Source organism: Apodemus sylvaticus, chromosome 17 (genome assembly GCF_947179515.1).
Source record: "Apodemus sylvaticus chromosome 17, mApoSyl1.1, whole genome shotgun sequence".
NCBI lineage: Eukaryota > Metazoa > Chordata > Mammalia > Rodentia > Muridae > Apodemus > Apodemus sylvaticus.
Window position 1 is genome coordinate 15866953 of NC_067488.1, and position 17577 is coordinate 15884529.

General features: G+C 36.1%; 1 protein-coding gene across 3 annotated transcripts in view; it reads right to left on the reverse strand.

Moving 5' to 3' along the window:
• Positions 1 to 17577, reverse strand: part of Csmd3 (CUB and Sushi multiple domains 3) — a 1209570-nt gene that overhangs the window by 117192 nt on the left and 1074801 nt on the right. For all 3 annotated transcript variants that reach the window (XM_052161507.1, XM_052161506.1, XM_052161505.1), the window contains one exon: positions 203 to 321. In XM_052161507.1, coding sequence (XP_052017467.1) covers positions 203 to 321 — 119 coding nt within the window. The remainder of the gene's footprint in view (positions 1 to 202; positions 322 to 17577) is intronic.

Sequence of the window (17577 nt, forward strand, 5' to 3'; positions counted from 1 at the left end):
CAAAATGTACCAGTCACTCCAACAATTTCTAACATATGTATATTAAATATTAGTTAAACATTATTTAGTTTAAGACCAGAGTAGTTGTGAATCAAGATTAAGCCTAAACCTGTAGATTAGTAATTACTGCTTCATTTAAATATTCTAAAGAATAATAAGGTGATAGAGTCTTGACAACACACTAGTTTTTAAATTGACTTACCTGAAGAGAATACCCTTGATCACATTGGAATGACACCACATCACCAACCATGTATCTGTCTCCAACTTTAATTCCACTGCTTGGGGTTTGTGGCTCAGGACAAGAATCCAAACCAATTGCTAAAATTATTTAATGACAATAATATAAGTAACATTCAGGTTATAGCTATTTCATTTATACATATTAAGTTGCCTAAATTATATAAAGATATATTCCATTTATACTTTTAACTATACTTTATTATATAAGTATTTTTTAAATTTAAATATATTCTTACCATATTCTACCCTCTCCCAAGTCCTTCCAGACCTTTTCCTTCTCCTTTACATACCCAACTTTAAATTCTTTCTCAAAACAAAACAAAACAAAAATGAAATAGAACAAATCCCACACAACCTAGAAAATAAAATAAAGCTACATCCCCAGAACAAAATGAACAAAGAAACAAACAAAAAACAACAAAAAAAAAATCAAACTGTAAGCAAATACCAAAAAAATAGATGTTATTTGGTGGTCTTACTATTCCTGCACATAAGACCTGCTGGAATGTTATGCAAGCCCTGTTTCACTCTACTGAGTTTCCCTCTCCCAATCGGCATAATGAAAGTTAGTTGTTAGTTTTACCCTAGTGGCTAGTTATGACTGATTGGCTAATTCACTCATTATCATTTATTCCTTTTTAAAAAATATAACAACATGTAAGATGAAATAAAATTATCACACTGAAGTTGGATCAGAGAAACTGACTAAAGGAAAAAACTCAAGAGCACAAAAATCAGAGATGCACTCATTCAAATTCTCAGGATTCCCATTAAACTAGAAGCCATGTGTGTCTGTGTGTGTGTGTGTGTGTGTGTGTACATACATATATACACATATGTTATGGTATCCAGTTTTGTGATTTTAGAGATATAGTTTATAAAGCTACATCTCATATTGAAGACTTCCTGTGAACAAAACTACAAATGATTTACTAAAAACTACCACTTGTATGTGAAAACAGTCTTATGGTTTTATTCATATTCTGTTTAATTTTGCCTTAATTATCTTCTATAGAGAAATAAACTCAACAATTATTTTAAATGACAATTATAAATTTTAAAAGAGAAACTATCTCAGTGAAAAAGGGGTATAAGAGTTATTTTATTTTAGCAAGAAAAGAAACTAAAGAGATAATATGATAATATAAGTTAGAACTTTGGACAAATTTGAGTAGATACATCACTCAAGTACAGGATTTCAAGGCTAATCTTGACAGCAAAGTGAGGCTGACATTAATGTTTCCAAGCTAGATAATTTATAAAAAATTATCATATTTATCTGTAAGATGGTTGTGTTGTACAATGGTAGAGCACTGATCTAATGTACCCCAGACCCTTATTTCTCTCCTTAACTACTACCACAAGAGAATGGGGATTAATATGACTGAAATTGCAAAACAGTATTAGTAAAATGAGACAAGTTATTTGCTTTTACTTCTTACATACGGAATGGACTTTTAAATTTATAAAACATACCTTGATCTGCTAAATGTTTTACATATAGTTAAAATATTAGTTATAAGTTGAATTTTATTTGTTAATTTTGTGAGCATATAGAAAAGGCATATTATCATATTTTCTCATGTAATAATAAGTAATAGGACACAGATGTTGTGACAGAAGAAATGGGAAATAATAGTGGCTGAAGATCATGGAAATGTGTGAGGGAAGCCACTACAGAGAGTGATAAAGAGCATAAGAGGATAAAGTAGGAAAAGGGGATTAATAGCCCTAAGGATGTTTGAAAAGGCCATGAGAAAGCAAGTCTTATGTTTATTCAAAATATGTTTATAGTTATTAAATGTGTACATGTGTACACATATTTATAGTTAAAATTAATTCTGACACTTGTGGTGATAATGCTTATCCAAGAGACACAGACTGTGAAATATAAATCACTTTGCCAATAATGGAAAACTTCACTTTCAGTTGTTGATCATGGTCTTGTAGAGACAACAATATAGACTATTGTCATTGCCTTAGTTGCCCTTGCAGAATGTCAATGCAAGAGCCTACTGCTGAACACACCAAATACTTTGGAGGAATGTAGATGGAACTAACCTGAAAATTTCCACTCTGAGGAATAGCTTTTATAATATTAGGAAATACAAGTTTCCAAGGAAGAAAAGCAATAAATATCCTTACCCATTGTTACTCCTACAAAAAGCAATAGTTACAAACATGGCAAGATGTGCCCAAAGGTTCCAGTAATTGATCATACATTTGAGGATGTCCAATTCTGGAGTTACTCATTCTTAGGAAGGAGTTCATGCCTATTGCTATAAACCTAGCAATTGTTGGCTGATGAGATTATGGACTTTAGATGGCTACCATTTTCCTAATTCAACATAGCTACAAATGACATCCTAAATGCTTATGCTTACCCACTATAAATGGAGCCTTTAGCCTTCTTCAAAGAAACCTGTTTGTACTAGATGAATACAAATGTGGGCAAAGATATAAAGAATCTTTAATGTGGGATAACAAATGCTAATTAGTGTATCTTCACATAAACTATGGGGCAGAGAACATGGAGTCAGAGGGGACAGAAAGCTTCTGAGGAGTAAAGCAAAAGGATGCCTATTGTATGATAGCATCTTCTATAAATGATCCTTTATAAAGCTACATTTCATATTGAAGACTTCCTTATTGGTAGATGTGCTTATGGTGCCAATTTGTGCCCACAAGTGGCATTGTCTACTATTTATCTCCAATGTTTGACTGTAAGCTCAATAGGGATCTAATATATGAAGGATCCATTCAAGGAGTAATGTATGCATGTAAAGGTAAGCCGTGAGGGCCAGCAGAAAGAATAGAAACATGAAAACTCAACCTAGGGAGGAAGAAGGTTGTGGGGGGGAGACCCTCCAGAACTCAGCAGAGACCTGGGAGGTGAAAAACTCTCAGGATTCAAAGGGAAGGACCTTAGATAAAATGCCTGACAGGAGGAAGAAGAAACTTATAGAGCCCACTTCCAGCAGGAAGACACAGCATCAAGTGAGAGATTGGGTTGCCATCCCACAGTCACAACTCTGACCCATAATTGCTCCTGTCTGAAAGAACTTCAGAGATGGAAATATAGAAACGCCTGAGGAAAAGAAAGTCCAGCAACAGGTCCAAAGTGAGATCCATCTCAAGGGGAGGTACCAAGGTAGGAGATTATTATTGATGCTATGGGACACTCACAAAAAGGGACCTATCATGAATGCCCTTCGAAACACCCAACAAGCAGATAAAAGAGTCAGATATTTGCACCCAACCAATAGACAGAAGCTACTAATCCTTGTGGTTGAATTTGGGAAAAGCTGGAAGAAGCTGAGGAGGAAGGCGACCCTGTAGGAGGACCATCAGAAAACACTGAACCTCCAACGGATATACATACACCAGCTGATATGAGACCTCCCCAACACATACACAGCAGAGTACTGTGGGGTCTGGGTTCAGTCAGAGAAGATGTATGCGACTGGAGACTAACTCTATTGAGGGAGACTAACCCTCAAGAGACTGGAGGCCCCAGGGAGTTTAGAAATCTGCTGGAGTGGGGAGCAGGGGGTGGGGAAATCCTTGTGGAAACAGGGGGTGGGAAAGAGGTGTGGGTGTGGAGTGGTCAGATTATCGATCAGAAGAGAAATGGGGGTCTGGAGAAGAAAGAAAGAAAGAAAGAAAGAAAGAAAGAAAGAAAGAAAGAAAGAAAGAAAGAAAGAAAGAAAGAAAGAAAGAAAGAAAGAAAGAAAGAAAGAAAGAAAGAAAGAAAGAAAGAAAGAAAGAAAGAAAGAAAGAAAGAAAGAAAGAAAGAGAGATAGAGATAGAGAGAGAGAGAAAGAGAGAGAGAGAAAGAAAGAAAGAGAGAGAGAGAGAAAGAGAGAGAGAAAGGAAGAAAGAAAGAAAAAAGAAAGAGAGAGAAAGAAAGAGAGAGAAAGGAAGGAAAGAAAGAATGAGAGAGAGAAAGAATGAATGAAAGAGAAAGAAAGAAAGAAAGAAAGAAAGAAAGAAAGAAAGAAAGAAAGAAAGAAAGAAAGAAAGAAAGAAAGAAACAAAGAAAGAAACAAAGAAAGAAACAAAGAAAGAAAGAAAGAGAGAAACTGTGGAAGACCCTTGAGGAAATGGGCACAGGGGGAAAGTTCCTGAGCTGAACACCAATAGCTTATGCTTTAAGATCAAGAATTGACAAATGGGACCTCATAAAATTACAAAGTTTCTGTAAGGCAAAAACACTATCAAATTGGGAACCAACAAACTGGGAAAAGATCTTCAACAACCCTACATTCTACAGAGGGCTAATATCAAATATACACAAAGAACCTAAGAAGTTAGACTCCAGAGAGCCAAATAACCCTATTAAAAATGGGGTACAGAGCTAAACAAAGAATTTTCACCTGAAGAATTTCGAATGGCGGAGAAGCACCTTAAAAAATGTTCAACATCATTCATTAGTCATTGGGGAAATGCAAATCAAAACAACCCTGAGATTTCACCTCACACCAGTGAGAATGACTAAGATTAAAAACTCAGGAGACAGCAGATGTTGGTGAGGATGTGGAGAAAGGGGAACACTCCTCGACTGCTGATGGGAATGCAAGTTGGTACAACCACTCTGGAAATCAGTCTGGAGGTTCCTCACAAAACTGGGCATGACACTTCCAGAGGACCCTGCTATACCACTCCTGAGAAATACCCAGAGGATTTCCCAGCATGCAATAAGGACACATGCTCCACTATGTTCATAGCAGCCTTATTTATAATAACCAGAAGCTGGAAAGAACCCAGATGTCCCTCTGTGGAGGAATAGATACAGAAAATGTGGTATATTTACACAATGGAGTACTACTCAGCAATTAAAAATAATAAATTCATGAAATTCTTAGGCATATGGATGGAACTAGAAAATATCATCCTAAGTGAGGTAAATCATTCACAAAAGAACACACATGGAATACAGTCACTGATAAGTGGATATTAGCCCAGAAGTTCTGAATACACAAGAGACAACTCACATATCAAATCATTCTCAAAAAGAAGGAAGGAGTGGGCCCTGGTCCTGGAAAGACTTGATGCAGCATTGTAGGGGATTACCAGGACAGAGAAGTGGGAGGGGGTGATTGAGGAACAGGTGGAGGGAAGAGGGCTTATGGGACTTATGGGGAGGAGAGAACCAGGAAAGGTAAAATTATATGGAATGTAAACAAAGAATATAGAAAATAAAAGAAAGAAAGAAAGAAAGAAAGAAAGAAAGAAAGAAAGAAAGAAAGAAAGAAAGAAAGAAAGAAAGAAAGAAAGAAAGAAAGAAAGAAAGAATAAGGAATAAGGAAGGGTCCATGGCTTTAGCAATAAAATAAGAAATATTGTCAGGATTGTCATTTTGATATATTTAATGAAAATAATACATACATGGTACTTGAGATTGAGTATATATATGAGAACATACCAATAAACCTCTGTTATTTAAGTGTTTTAGGGATAGAATTCAGAATGTTGATTTGAAGTTTATTTTTTCAACATAATATTTTGATTATTTGGGAATTTTACACGATGTACCTGATTATGCTTGCTGCCCATGCTTCCTAGGTCTACCATCCCACCCTATACCCTCCCTCCAAAAAGAAAAACAAATGTACCAAGTCCAATCTATTTGGCTCATATAATCATTGGAACATGGCCAAAGCCTCAATGACCAGTCCCTTAAGATAACTGAGTTCTTACTCATACTTGCCTCCAAAAGCCATCAACTCAAGAGCTACACAATTTGCTATCACAATATTACAATATTACAATATCACAATATTACAATATTGCTATCACAATTTATCTTATTTTATTTATTTACATTACATTTCAAATGTTATCTCCTATCCTGATTTCCTCTTTGCAAACCTCCTATCCAGTCCCCTTACCCTGCTTCTGTGAGAATGCTCCTTGAGCCACCCACTCCTGCCTCACTGCCCTAGCATTCATCTACACTGGGGCATCAAGCATTAACAGGACCAAGGGTCTCCCTTCCCGTTGGTGCCAGATGAGGCTTCAGCTTCTCCACTCCTTCCCCTAACTCCTCCATTGGCATCCCTGTGCTCAATCCGATGGATGGCTGAGCCTCCACATATGTATTGGTCAGGATCTAGCAGAGCCTCTCGGGAGACAGCTGTATCAGGTTCCTGTCAGCAAGCACATCTTGGCATCTTCAGTAGTGTCTGGGTTTGGTGTCTGCATGTGAAATGGATACCCTAAATGGGGCAGTCTCTGGATGGCCTGTCCTTCAGTCTCTGCTCTATTCTTTGGCTCCATCCTTCAAATGGAGGCCATGCCTAAACTCTGGATATGGTCTTGACAGGTTCTCCTTCCGCTTTGTAGGGTATTTCAGCTAATGTCATCCCTGTGGGGTCCTGGGAGGCTCTTGCTTTACTCAATGATAAGTTGGTCAAGGAAGAAAAAAAAGAAAGAAATGAAAGACTTTTTATTTTTAGAATTTAATGAAAATGAAGGAACAATATACCCAAATTTATGGGACACAATGAAAGCAGTGCTAAGAGGAAAACTCATAGTTCTGTGTGCCTCCAAAAACAATACTGAAGAGAGCATACACTAGCAGCTTGACAGAAAACCTGAAAGCTCTATGACAGGAAGAAGCAAGAGGAGTAGAAAGCAGGAAATAATCAAACTCAGGACTGAAATCGACCAAGGAGAAACAAAAAGGACTATACAAAGAACCAACAAAACTTGGAGCTAGTTCTTTGCAAAAACCAACAAAATAAATATACCCTTAGCCATACTAAACAGAGGTTACAGAGACAGTATACAAATTAACAATATTTGAAATGAAAAGGGAGATATAACAGAAACCGAGGAAATTCAAAAAATCACCAGATCCTACTACAAAAGCCTATATGAAACAAAACTGTAAAATCTGGATGAAATGGAAAATTTTCTAGACAGATACCAGGTGCCAAAGTTAAATCAGGATGAGATAAACCATATAAACAGTCCCATAACCCCTAAAGAAAAAGAAGCAATCATTAAAAGTCTCCCAACCAAAAAATTCCCAGGACCAGATAGATTAAGTGCAGAATTCTATTAGACCTTCAAAGAAGACCTAATACCAATACTCTTCAAACTATTCTACAAAATAGAAAGAGAAGGAACACTACTCAATTTGTTCTATGAAGCCACAGTTATGCTGATACCAAAACCATATACAACTCAACAAAGAAAGAAAAGTACAGACCAATTTCCCTTATGAATATTGTTGCAAAAATACTCAATAAAATTCTCACGATCCAAGTCCAAGAGCATATCAAAACAATCATTCACTGCTATCACAATTTTTAAGGACTCTGCATTTGGATCCTGACTAGACTATTTGATTTTGAGGGGCTTTGAGGAATGGTCATCACAGAGGTCTTCTTGTCAATCATTCTCAACTATGAGACTGCAATCATAAATACCAATGCAAAAGAAGCTTTCTTGCCCAAAACAGCAGCAGAATTGACAATAGATATCTATGTGTACTCCAGTTGCCTCTGGACATACACCTTAACAAAGACCATGGACCTAAACATGGTCTCCAGAGAAGTCATGGACCACAAGCATCAACATGACCTCTGGATATAAACCACAGACCATGTTGATTTGAATTTCACATGACCTTGTTAAAGAGTTTTCTGTTGTGAAAGTGTACTTCTTTGAAAGTAAACAGACTTCATATGGTACTCTAGAATTATGCAACTAAGACAAATAATTAAGATCAAAAAAGTAAATTTAACATAAAACTATTTAAAATCCTTCAGCATTATACTGGCTCAAAATAAGAAGGATCTTTTTATTGAGGCAGTAAAGGTGTTGGTTGCTTCATGGTAAGAAAACCCAGGGAACAAGAATGGTACTGTTAATTTAAAATAAAACTAGAAGTATTCAGAACAGGGTAAAACTGTAAAGAGGCTCCAAAATGGAGACAGTCAACAAGATGATCAAAAAAAAAGATAAATTATAATTAATCTTTACATATGTTATAGGTTAAGGAATGAAATGTATTCATAAAGATTAACTATTCTTATTACCTGGAAGATATGAAGTGTTAATGACAATTAAAATTATAAATGAGATATGTCATTAATGTAATTTGGATGTGGAGTGTTTTTCTACATTGTATACTTTATGAGACACTGGTGTGCAGAAGAAGTGACAACAAGAAAATTACTCTGAGTAAAAATATAATTAATCTTAAAATCCCTGTTTTTCTCAAATAATCAATTATGTAATTAGCTCAAGGGAAGAGAGCATTTTTAGTGATTGTAAAAGCAAACTCATTAAGGCCTAATTCATTAATTCTTAAGCAAATCACTTGGGGACAGAAACAATAAAATTACTGTGCTGAATCAAAGCTTTGATGATAAAATAGAGTCAAATGGATAAATTCCTGGACATTTGTAGATTTTAATAGTATTTCTGTAATTTTGGGAATTCAATCTAGTCCTACAATTATTGAAAAGAATAGAGAGACACCTTCTGATCACTCTATTATTTCCACATTTGACATCTTTATTAGTGGTAGTCATCATGAATTATCTTTGAGGTGAACCAGTAAAAATTGTATCCATTATGTGAATTGTACATTAGTATTCTTTGGAAACAACTGCTGAATCTTGAAAATGTCTAAAGTCCCTCAAAGGACTTGCACATTTTATTTTACTATTGTATATGGTTTCTCCTTGAAAAAATGTGTAGTTATAAATTAAAAACAGAAACTACTCCACCTACTTGGAAATGATAAAATGTCCCTCAAAGGATTTTTGCATTAGCACATTTTAGTGTTTTCCTTATAAGGTTGAACTGCTTGGTTAGGCTAATTTCTAAATACTCTTGATATTAATGTGAAAAGAATTGTTTCTTGATCTCTTTCATAGCATATATGTTGGTTGATATGCAAAAAGGCTTCAAATATTTGGAAGTTGATTTTATATTCTGCTACTTTGCTGAAAATGTTGATCATTTCTGGTTTCCCAGTGGAGTTTCAGGGATGTTGTGGGTTATGGGGGTGGAGTCCAGCATCCTGCACAAAGCTCTAGCTCCTGGGAAAGGTGACACAGGTATTTGGACTGCATGCATTCCCACAGCCACAGAACCCAGCTCTGGGAGTAGGAAAGGGAGTCCTTGGGTCGCCTGGGGAGCTAGCAGGGTAGAGATCAATGGCAACAGGTTCACAGTCTTGGACACCGCAGACACTGTTGGATGTTGCAGAAGAGCTGAGAACCGTTTGGGGTCCCTAGGGGCCAGGATATGGTCTGTGGCAAAGGAAAGGGGGTACGGGAGAGCACCAGCTGGGTCCCACGGGGACAAGAGTGTCCTTGACTTGGTCAGGGGATGGCTTGGGTTGGTGGCCAATGTGGCTGGGAACTCTGGGAGGGAGGCCTAAGCTGGAGATTAGAGGTGGCTCTTGGGCAAAAGATGTGTCCCATTGCTCTAGCATGGTGGGTCCAGGTGAGAGGAGAGGCAGTCCATGGTTTTTGAGAGTTTATTGTAGAGAAATAGAGAGAGAGAAGGTAGAGAAGTAGAGGCTGGCCATGGCCATATGGACAGAGGTGGGAAGGGAATGCAGAGAGAGAGGGAGCAAGAGGGCAAGAGAGGAAAAAGAGTAAGAGAATAAGAGAGAGAGCAAAAGAGAGGAAAAGGCAAGTAGCCCCTTTTATAGTAGGCTGGCCCACCTGGCTGTTGCCAGGTAACCATGGGGAGGAGCATACCTTGCTGTTCCAGGAGGCTATAGGGTGGAGTCCAGACAGAATGTCAGGGACTTGGGTGTTGCCCTATGTGACTTGATGGCTACAGGATTATGGAGTTGAGGGCCTCATTTCAGAAGCCTAGTGTCTGGGTGCATGGTCAACAGTTCCGTCCCTTGTAAAATACCTACTGGGTCTCTGGAGGCTAAGCCTCACACAACCAGAACACAGACTACCTTTCATGTTCCTACAGGATGTCACATATGCATGTGTGTGTGTGTGTGTGTGTGTGTGTGTGTGTGTGTGTAAGTATGTGTGTGTGTATGAGTGTGTGTGTATGAACTATATCATATATAATCTCAAACATCTGAAAATAAAGATAAGTTTACTTTTTTTCTTTTTATATTCTTATCCTTTATCTTTCTTGTTTCATTTCTTTAGCTAATCCTTCAACTACTGTTCCTAAAAGGAATAAGGACAGTGAACACCCCTTCTCACTCCTGGTTTTAATGGGATATATTTTCAAATCTTCTCAAAGCCAAGTATAGTGGTCCATACCTTTAATGTCAGCAGAGGCAAGTAGATCATGTGTAAGTTCTGGGCCAGACTGGTCTACAAGTGAGTTTCAGGACAGACAGGTTTACAAAGTAAGACCCTGTGTTGAAAACAAAACAAAACAATTCCCCAAAAAGAAGAGAATTCTATCCACTTTAGATAATGTCAAATATGAATTAGTCATATATTATCTTTATTAAATGTATGCCTTGAGACATTTACAGAAATGACATATGTTTATTAAAATAACATAAATATTAATTCCAAATTATAAATTCAGATGTTCTATAAAAATCAACAACTGAACAAGCAGAAACTGATAAATCTAAAATGGAGAAGACTCCAAATAATTTATGTCTTTATTGACATCCAAAGAACTAAATATATATTCTCTTGTAACAAATGTGATAGCCAAATATGTATGATTACATGAAGCCCATTTCCTTTAAACAAAACAAGCAAGCATTTAAACAACAAAAGGCAAGAATTATAAATCCAAGAATTGATACTCATCATTTAGTTCTGTGTGTGTGTGTGAGTGTGTGTGTGTGTGTGTGTGTGTGTGTGTGTGTGTCTGAGAGAGAGAGAGAGAGAGAGAGAGAGAGAGAGAGAGAGAGAGAGAGAGAGAGAGAGAGAACATCAGTACCTGTACCTGACCTAAGGGAATTTAGCTAAGCCACATTTATCTATATGAAAAGTTCAAAAATAGCCAATACAAAGAAGGATGTAGCCTATGCCACCGAATGGTAAACAGAGCCATAAAATATCAAAATAAAAGTCAAATGCTCTTAACTAATCCTATAATGTTTCCATCATGGAAAGAAAAATATATAGCCCTAAAATCATATTTATTTTACATATTTTTATATCAGGCCAATTTGTTTATGATTCTGCCAGTCTTCTTCCTGTTCTGTAATAGTTTTATTCTTAAAATAGATTTTAAATATATGTATATATATATATATATATATAATCTCAAAAATAATTGAAGTAAATTTTAATTGAGAAGTTTGTACATATTATCTCATGCTTTAACTGTAATTTTGAATACCTGCTAATTTGATTATTTGTAAGTCATAAAATTTAAAAAGAATAAATTGAGCAAAATGATTATAAGTCAGCCTACTACAAGGTGAAAGTCCATATAGATTTATCTTAAATTTTTACTTTGAGGTCTAAAATTCAGAAGTCATGGAAAGTCCTGCTCTCTAGGTGAATTACATAAACCATAGAAATATTGGAAGTGGTATATTATAAAATGAACACCAAAGCACAAAGTCAGAATTCAAAGAAATGACCTCGCTCATTTAAAGGATCCAAGACTCTTCTAATGACCTCACACTAATCTGATTTGCCAACATTTAATTTGCATATCACAATGATGCAATATGAGTCAGAACTTCTGGCATTAACTGCCAGTGCATGCCTCTTTCTGTGCTATGCATGGTTCAGTTTGTAAGTTAAAGGTGTCTTTCAAAATTCAAAACCAGTTACTCTGTAAGTAACCCTTCAATAGGCTTACTCTTTCTCTGTTACAGTGTATTTGTTGAGTCCTCAAGTTCTTAATTAAATATTCCAATATTAAAAAAAATTGTTTGGGAGCTGAAGAGAAATGCTCAGCAATTAAGAGCTGTCTCTATGGATCCCAAGTACCTGGGTTCAATTCCTAACACTACCTACATAGTGGTTTTCAATCATTGGAATCAGTGATTCCAGTTTCACAGCATCTCACACCTTCTGCCTTCTACAATTATCAGACACACAAGTGATGTTCAGACATACTTACAGATAAAACTTCCATACATATAAAATAAAATAATAAAGTATTACTATTTGTCTTCTAATTGTATGTGTTCCCTTCTAGCAGTAAATAATTTTTGGTGATTTTATTACACATCAAATTTCAATAAACAACTTACATAGATGCTCTCCTTTAATTTAAAACATTCTTGGTTAAAAACCTTTAAATTAACTACAAAGCTATATACTCAGGTATATCCAGCAGGCTCCTTTGAGGCCACATGGTACCACATCTATGTTTTTAAAGCATTTCTGTTCTACAAACAGGAATATTGTTTGTTTTGGTTTGATTTTGATATGTTTGGTTTGCTTTGGTTGGTTTTAGTGAGACCTACATCACAAGGAATCATGAAGATAGAATTTCCACATTCTCTGATTATTACCTTAAGTAAGCAAAATATAGTGAAATTAACCCAAAGGGCAAAGTAAAAATATAAGCACTCATCTGAGTCCCAGTAGAACAGATGGAATTCTCTGACAGCAGATATCCCTTGGGGATTCTACGGGACTTCAAAATGATGATAATGCACAGTTATCTGAGACATTTTGAATAGCATAACAAGATTAATAATGCTTAAACTATTTTGTAATGGTTTGTCAAAATGTCCCTTCTCCCAATTAATGCCTCCAGCATTAATTGTACACTCAATAAATGCTCAGCAGTGATTTTAAGAGTCAATGAAGTGTTTTATCTGTGAGAAGCAATAGGGACAGGGAAAGTATAGAAAAAGACCACAAAGATTGATTAAAGATCAAGTTTTATGAAATAAATATTTCTGATACTCTGTATTTCTTGCTAACTAAAAATTCCAGAGATTACTCTCTAAACTTCACTTTTCATACTTAGAATACATGGTTATTAAATTCCCACTAATTTTTTTGAGATTATGAATATGTGTGAATTGCTTGTGTGCACACGCACATGTTTCTGTGTGTGTGTGTGTGTGTGTGTGTGTGTGTGTGTGTATTTGGAGGTTAAATGACAGTAAAATAAGAGTATAATCTTCACTATGACATTACAGTAATAAGGATGAAGCTGGTAAACAGCATTGAAAAGATTCAGCAATTTAGATGCTTGCAGTTGGTCTTCATATGGTTTAAATGCCTGAGGCAATGTGAATGGAAAACATTTCCAATGACTTTATTCACATATAAATTGTTGTACCTCTAAAATGCTGCTTAATGTCTATTAAAATAACAACTTTTGCTTTGACTAAAATGTACAAAAAATGAACTAAACTATTGGACAGACATACTAAAATTTACCTTTAAAATATGCTTTTATATATATAATTGAAATCATGAGGACATAATTTTTGTTAAAAGATAACAAAAGAATTAGCTTTACTTTTAAAGAAATGTGAGACACTTACCTAGACATTCATCTATCAATTGTACAGCTGATTGTTTCAGCAAAAATATCGCATGATTTCTATTTCTCATAAAAATATACTACTCATATTTTAAACTCATGTTTTAACCAACTGTCTTCCACCTCTTTCATCAGAAGCTCATATCTTATACAGTTATATATTTATCTCTTTACTAAGTAGATTGCTCAACAACCTACTCTAGAGAGATAGAAAAAAATAATTTATTATTGGTTTTATACATCTAGACTTTTTAAAAGTAATTTAAGCGCCTCAGTGAGAGAAGACACCTCTAACCCTGGTGAGACTTGGGCTCCAGGGAGCAGTGAGGTCTGGCGCAGTGTAGGGGTAGCTGGGGACAGCCTCTCGGAGACAGTGGAGAAGGAATGGGATGAGGTACTGTCAGAGGACAGAAAAGGAGGGGCATAATGACTGGAGTGTAAAAGAAAAGCATTAAATATAAATAAATATAAAGTTCATATAAAATAGTATGTATGTATGTGTGTGTGTATGTATGTATGTATGTATGTATGTATGTATGTATGTATGTATGTATATCCTGCCTTGGAGCTGAAGAGAGATTAGTCATGACAACTCACAACAGTCTGTTAACTTTGTTTCCTTGGAACCTGTGCTCTCTTTTGGCCCTCCTAGAATCATAGGTACTCATGCAGTGCAGAAATACATGCACAGTAACACCTATGCACAAAAACTGGTCCCCTATATAACTGCTTTATAGTGTGGTTTCACATTCCTTTAAATAGAAAAAAAAATCTCTAAAAAAGAAAAGTAACTTACTGGAAACTACCTCATTTGTTACAGCTGGCTTGCTGAGAGATGCTTGGGTATGGGATAAAAATGCCATGGCGCTGGCACCATTACTACCCAAAGCAATAAGCTCTCTTGGATTAATGTATACATTTTTGTCTGTTTTCTGACAGTCATTCATTGAGGATGTAAATGAGCATCACACTGTGCCGTTCTCCGTTGGAAATAAAAATGTGAAACATATCTCCCAAAAGTCATTGAATACTCATTAAGAGAGATAATTTAAGGATTCTAATTAAAAATCATTATCTAACCATTAATAATTATAAAAATGACAGTGCCTTGAAAATAGGAGACCTTTATATCTTCTCTTCTAATGCTGTATCATTCCAGTTATACTACAGAGAATGCTTTTGAGGCAGTGGTTCCTCTTTGACTTTCATTCTTTGTCTCTTTTCCCTTCAAGCTTCTAGTTTCTGCATTTTGCTCTGTCTGATCCCTTAAATACTCTCCTCTGTTCTCAGCAAGATGTATCCCTGTATCACTTCTTAATCTATTTAAATGTCAAATCTTCCCTGACTACCACACCAGCCCCTTCTCCAGTCTTCATATTAATGACCTCTCAAATCTTCATCCTATTTTCTTCCCTGGAATACAATGTTTTCTGAAAGTTTACATTTATTATTTCTTTCTACTATATGTGAATATGTTTATCTCTGTCCATTTGTTCAACAGTAGAATAGGTGGAACAAGAGTATACATTGTACTTTTTATTCTCTAATGTTAACAAAAAATATTGAGGTTTTCAGTATTTGCTGAGTGAATAACTAGGGTGGCATTGTAAGGATATAAGGAAGGTGGATTAGCGTGTAAAGGTACCCTTACAAAATCTGATGACCTGTGTTCAATCCCCAATATTTCAGGGTGAAAGGACAGAATGTATTCCTCCAAATTTTCTCTAACCTCTACACATATGCTCTCAAACCAGTATATCCAAATGTACATAAACACACATGCCAAAAAATAATTTATAAAAACATTATTTTTTTAAAAAGGCATAAAGACTGCAATATCTAAGATACAGAGCAAGGAGCTCTGTCTTTGACCAGCTATGTCAAGAAGGCCAAGGCTTAGGTTGTGTAATAGAAAAGATCCGTAAAGCTAGAAAAGTGTCAGAGTGGATTCACCAAGAGAGAAAACTTGTGTAAGGATGTGACAGTAAAACTAGAAAGTTTTAATAATGAAATACAAAATATGAACCTGCTTCATGCAAGTGAAAGAATACCATTGAAGACCTACAAATATATGACACAGTAAATTCTTATTAGAGTAAATTCTTATCTGGGAATTCTTTATTTAATAGAATACAGGGACAGGGTGAAATGCAATTGTCAAATATCTACAGTCCAGAAAATAGGAAGATATGAAAAAGATGCACTAAGCAGAAGGAGGGTCTAGTTTGTCTCCAGTAAATGATGAAGATAGTACCAGAGGTCACCTTTGAAAGCTAAAATGCCAGTACCAAAGGAGAAAGGTGACTGCAGGCAACATTTAAAAACTAATTTATGTGCAAGAATTTTCTGTTTAAAGGGGAAAAGCAGGGTGATTTTTCCAGCATCTGGCAATTACAAATAGGGCTGCTATGAACATAGTAGAACATGTATCCTTATTACATGGTGGGGAGTCTTCTGGGTATATGCCCAGGAGTGGTATAGCAGGATCTTCTGGAAGTAGGGTGCCCAGTTTTCGGAGGAACCGCCAGACTGATTTCCAGAGTGGTTGTACCAATTTGCAACCCCACCAGCAGTGGAGGAGTGTTCCTCTTTCTCCACACCCTCTCCAACACCTGCTGTCTCCTGAATTTTTAATCTTAGCCATTCTGACTGGTGTAAGATGAAATCTTAGGGTTGTTTTGATTTGCATTTCCCTAATGACTAATGAAGTTGAGCATTTTTTAAGATGCTTCTCCGCCATCCGAAGTTCTTCAGGTGAGAATTCTTTGTTTAACTCTGTACCCCATTTTTTAATAGGGTTGTTTGGTTTTCTGGAGTCTAACTTCTTGAGTTCTTTATATATATTGGATATTAGCCCTCTATCTGATGTAGGATTGGTGAAGATCTTTTCCCAATTTGTTGGTTGCCGATTTGTCCTCTTGATGGTGTCCTTTGCCTTACAGAAACTTTGTAATTTTATGAGGTCCCATTTGTCAATTCTTGCTCTTAGAGCATACGCTATTGGTGTTCTGTTCAGAAACTTTGTCCCTGTACCGATGTCCTCAAGGGTCTTCCCCAATTTCTTTTCTATTAGCTTCAGAGTGTCTGGCTTTATGTGGAGGTCCTTGATCCATTTGGATTTGAGCTTAGTACAAGGAGACAAGGATGGATCAATTCGCATTCTTCTGCATGCTGACCTCCAGTTGAACCAGCACCATTTGTTGAAAAGGCTATCTTTTTTCCATTGGATGTTTTCAGCCTCTTTGTCGAGGATCAAGTAGCCATAGGTGTGTGGGTTCATTTCTGGATCTTCAATCCTGTTCCATTGATCCTCCTGCCTGTCACTGTACCAATACCATGCAGTTTTTAACACTATTGCTCTGTAGTATTGCTTGAGGTCAGGGATACTGATTCCCCCAGATTTCCTTTTGTTGCTGAGAATAGTTTTAGCTATCCTGGGTTTTTTGTTGTTCCAGATGAATTTGATAATTGCTCTTTCTAGCTCTGTGAAGAATTGAGTTGGGATTTTGGAGAAGGTACCATGAGGTGCTGAGAAAAAGGTATATTCTTTTGTTTTAGGATAGAATGTTCTATATATATCTGTTAAATCTAATTGGTCCAAAGCTTCAATTAGTTTCATTGTGTCCCTGTTTAGTTTCTGTTTTCCTGATCGGTCCATTGAGGAAAGTGCAGTGTTGAAGTCACCCACAATTATTGTGTTAGGTGCAATGTGTGCTTTTAGTTTTAATAAAGTTTCTTTTACAAAAGAGGGTGCCCTTGCATTTGGGGCATAGATGTTCAGGATTGTCAGTTCTTCTTTTTGTATTTTTCCTTTGACCAGCAAGAAATGTCCCTCAGGGTCTCTTTTGATGACTTTGGGTTGAAAGTCAATTTTATCTGATATTAAAATGGCTACTCCAGCTT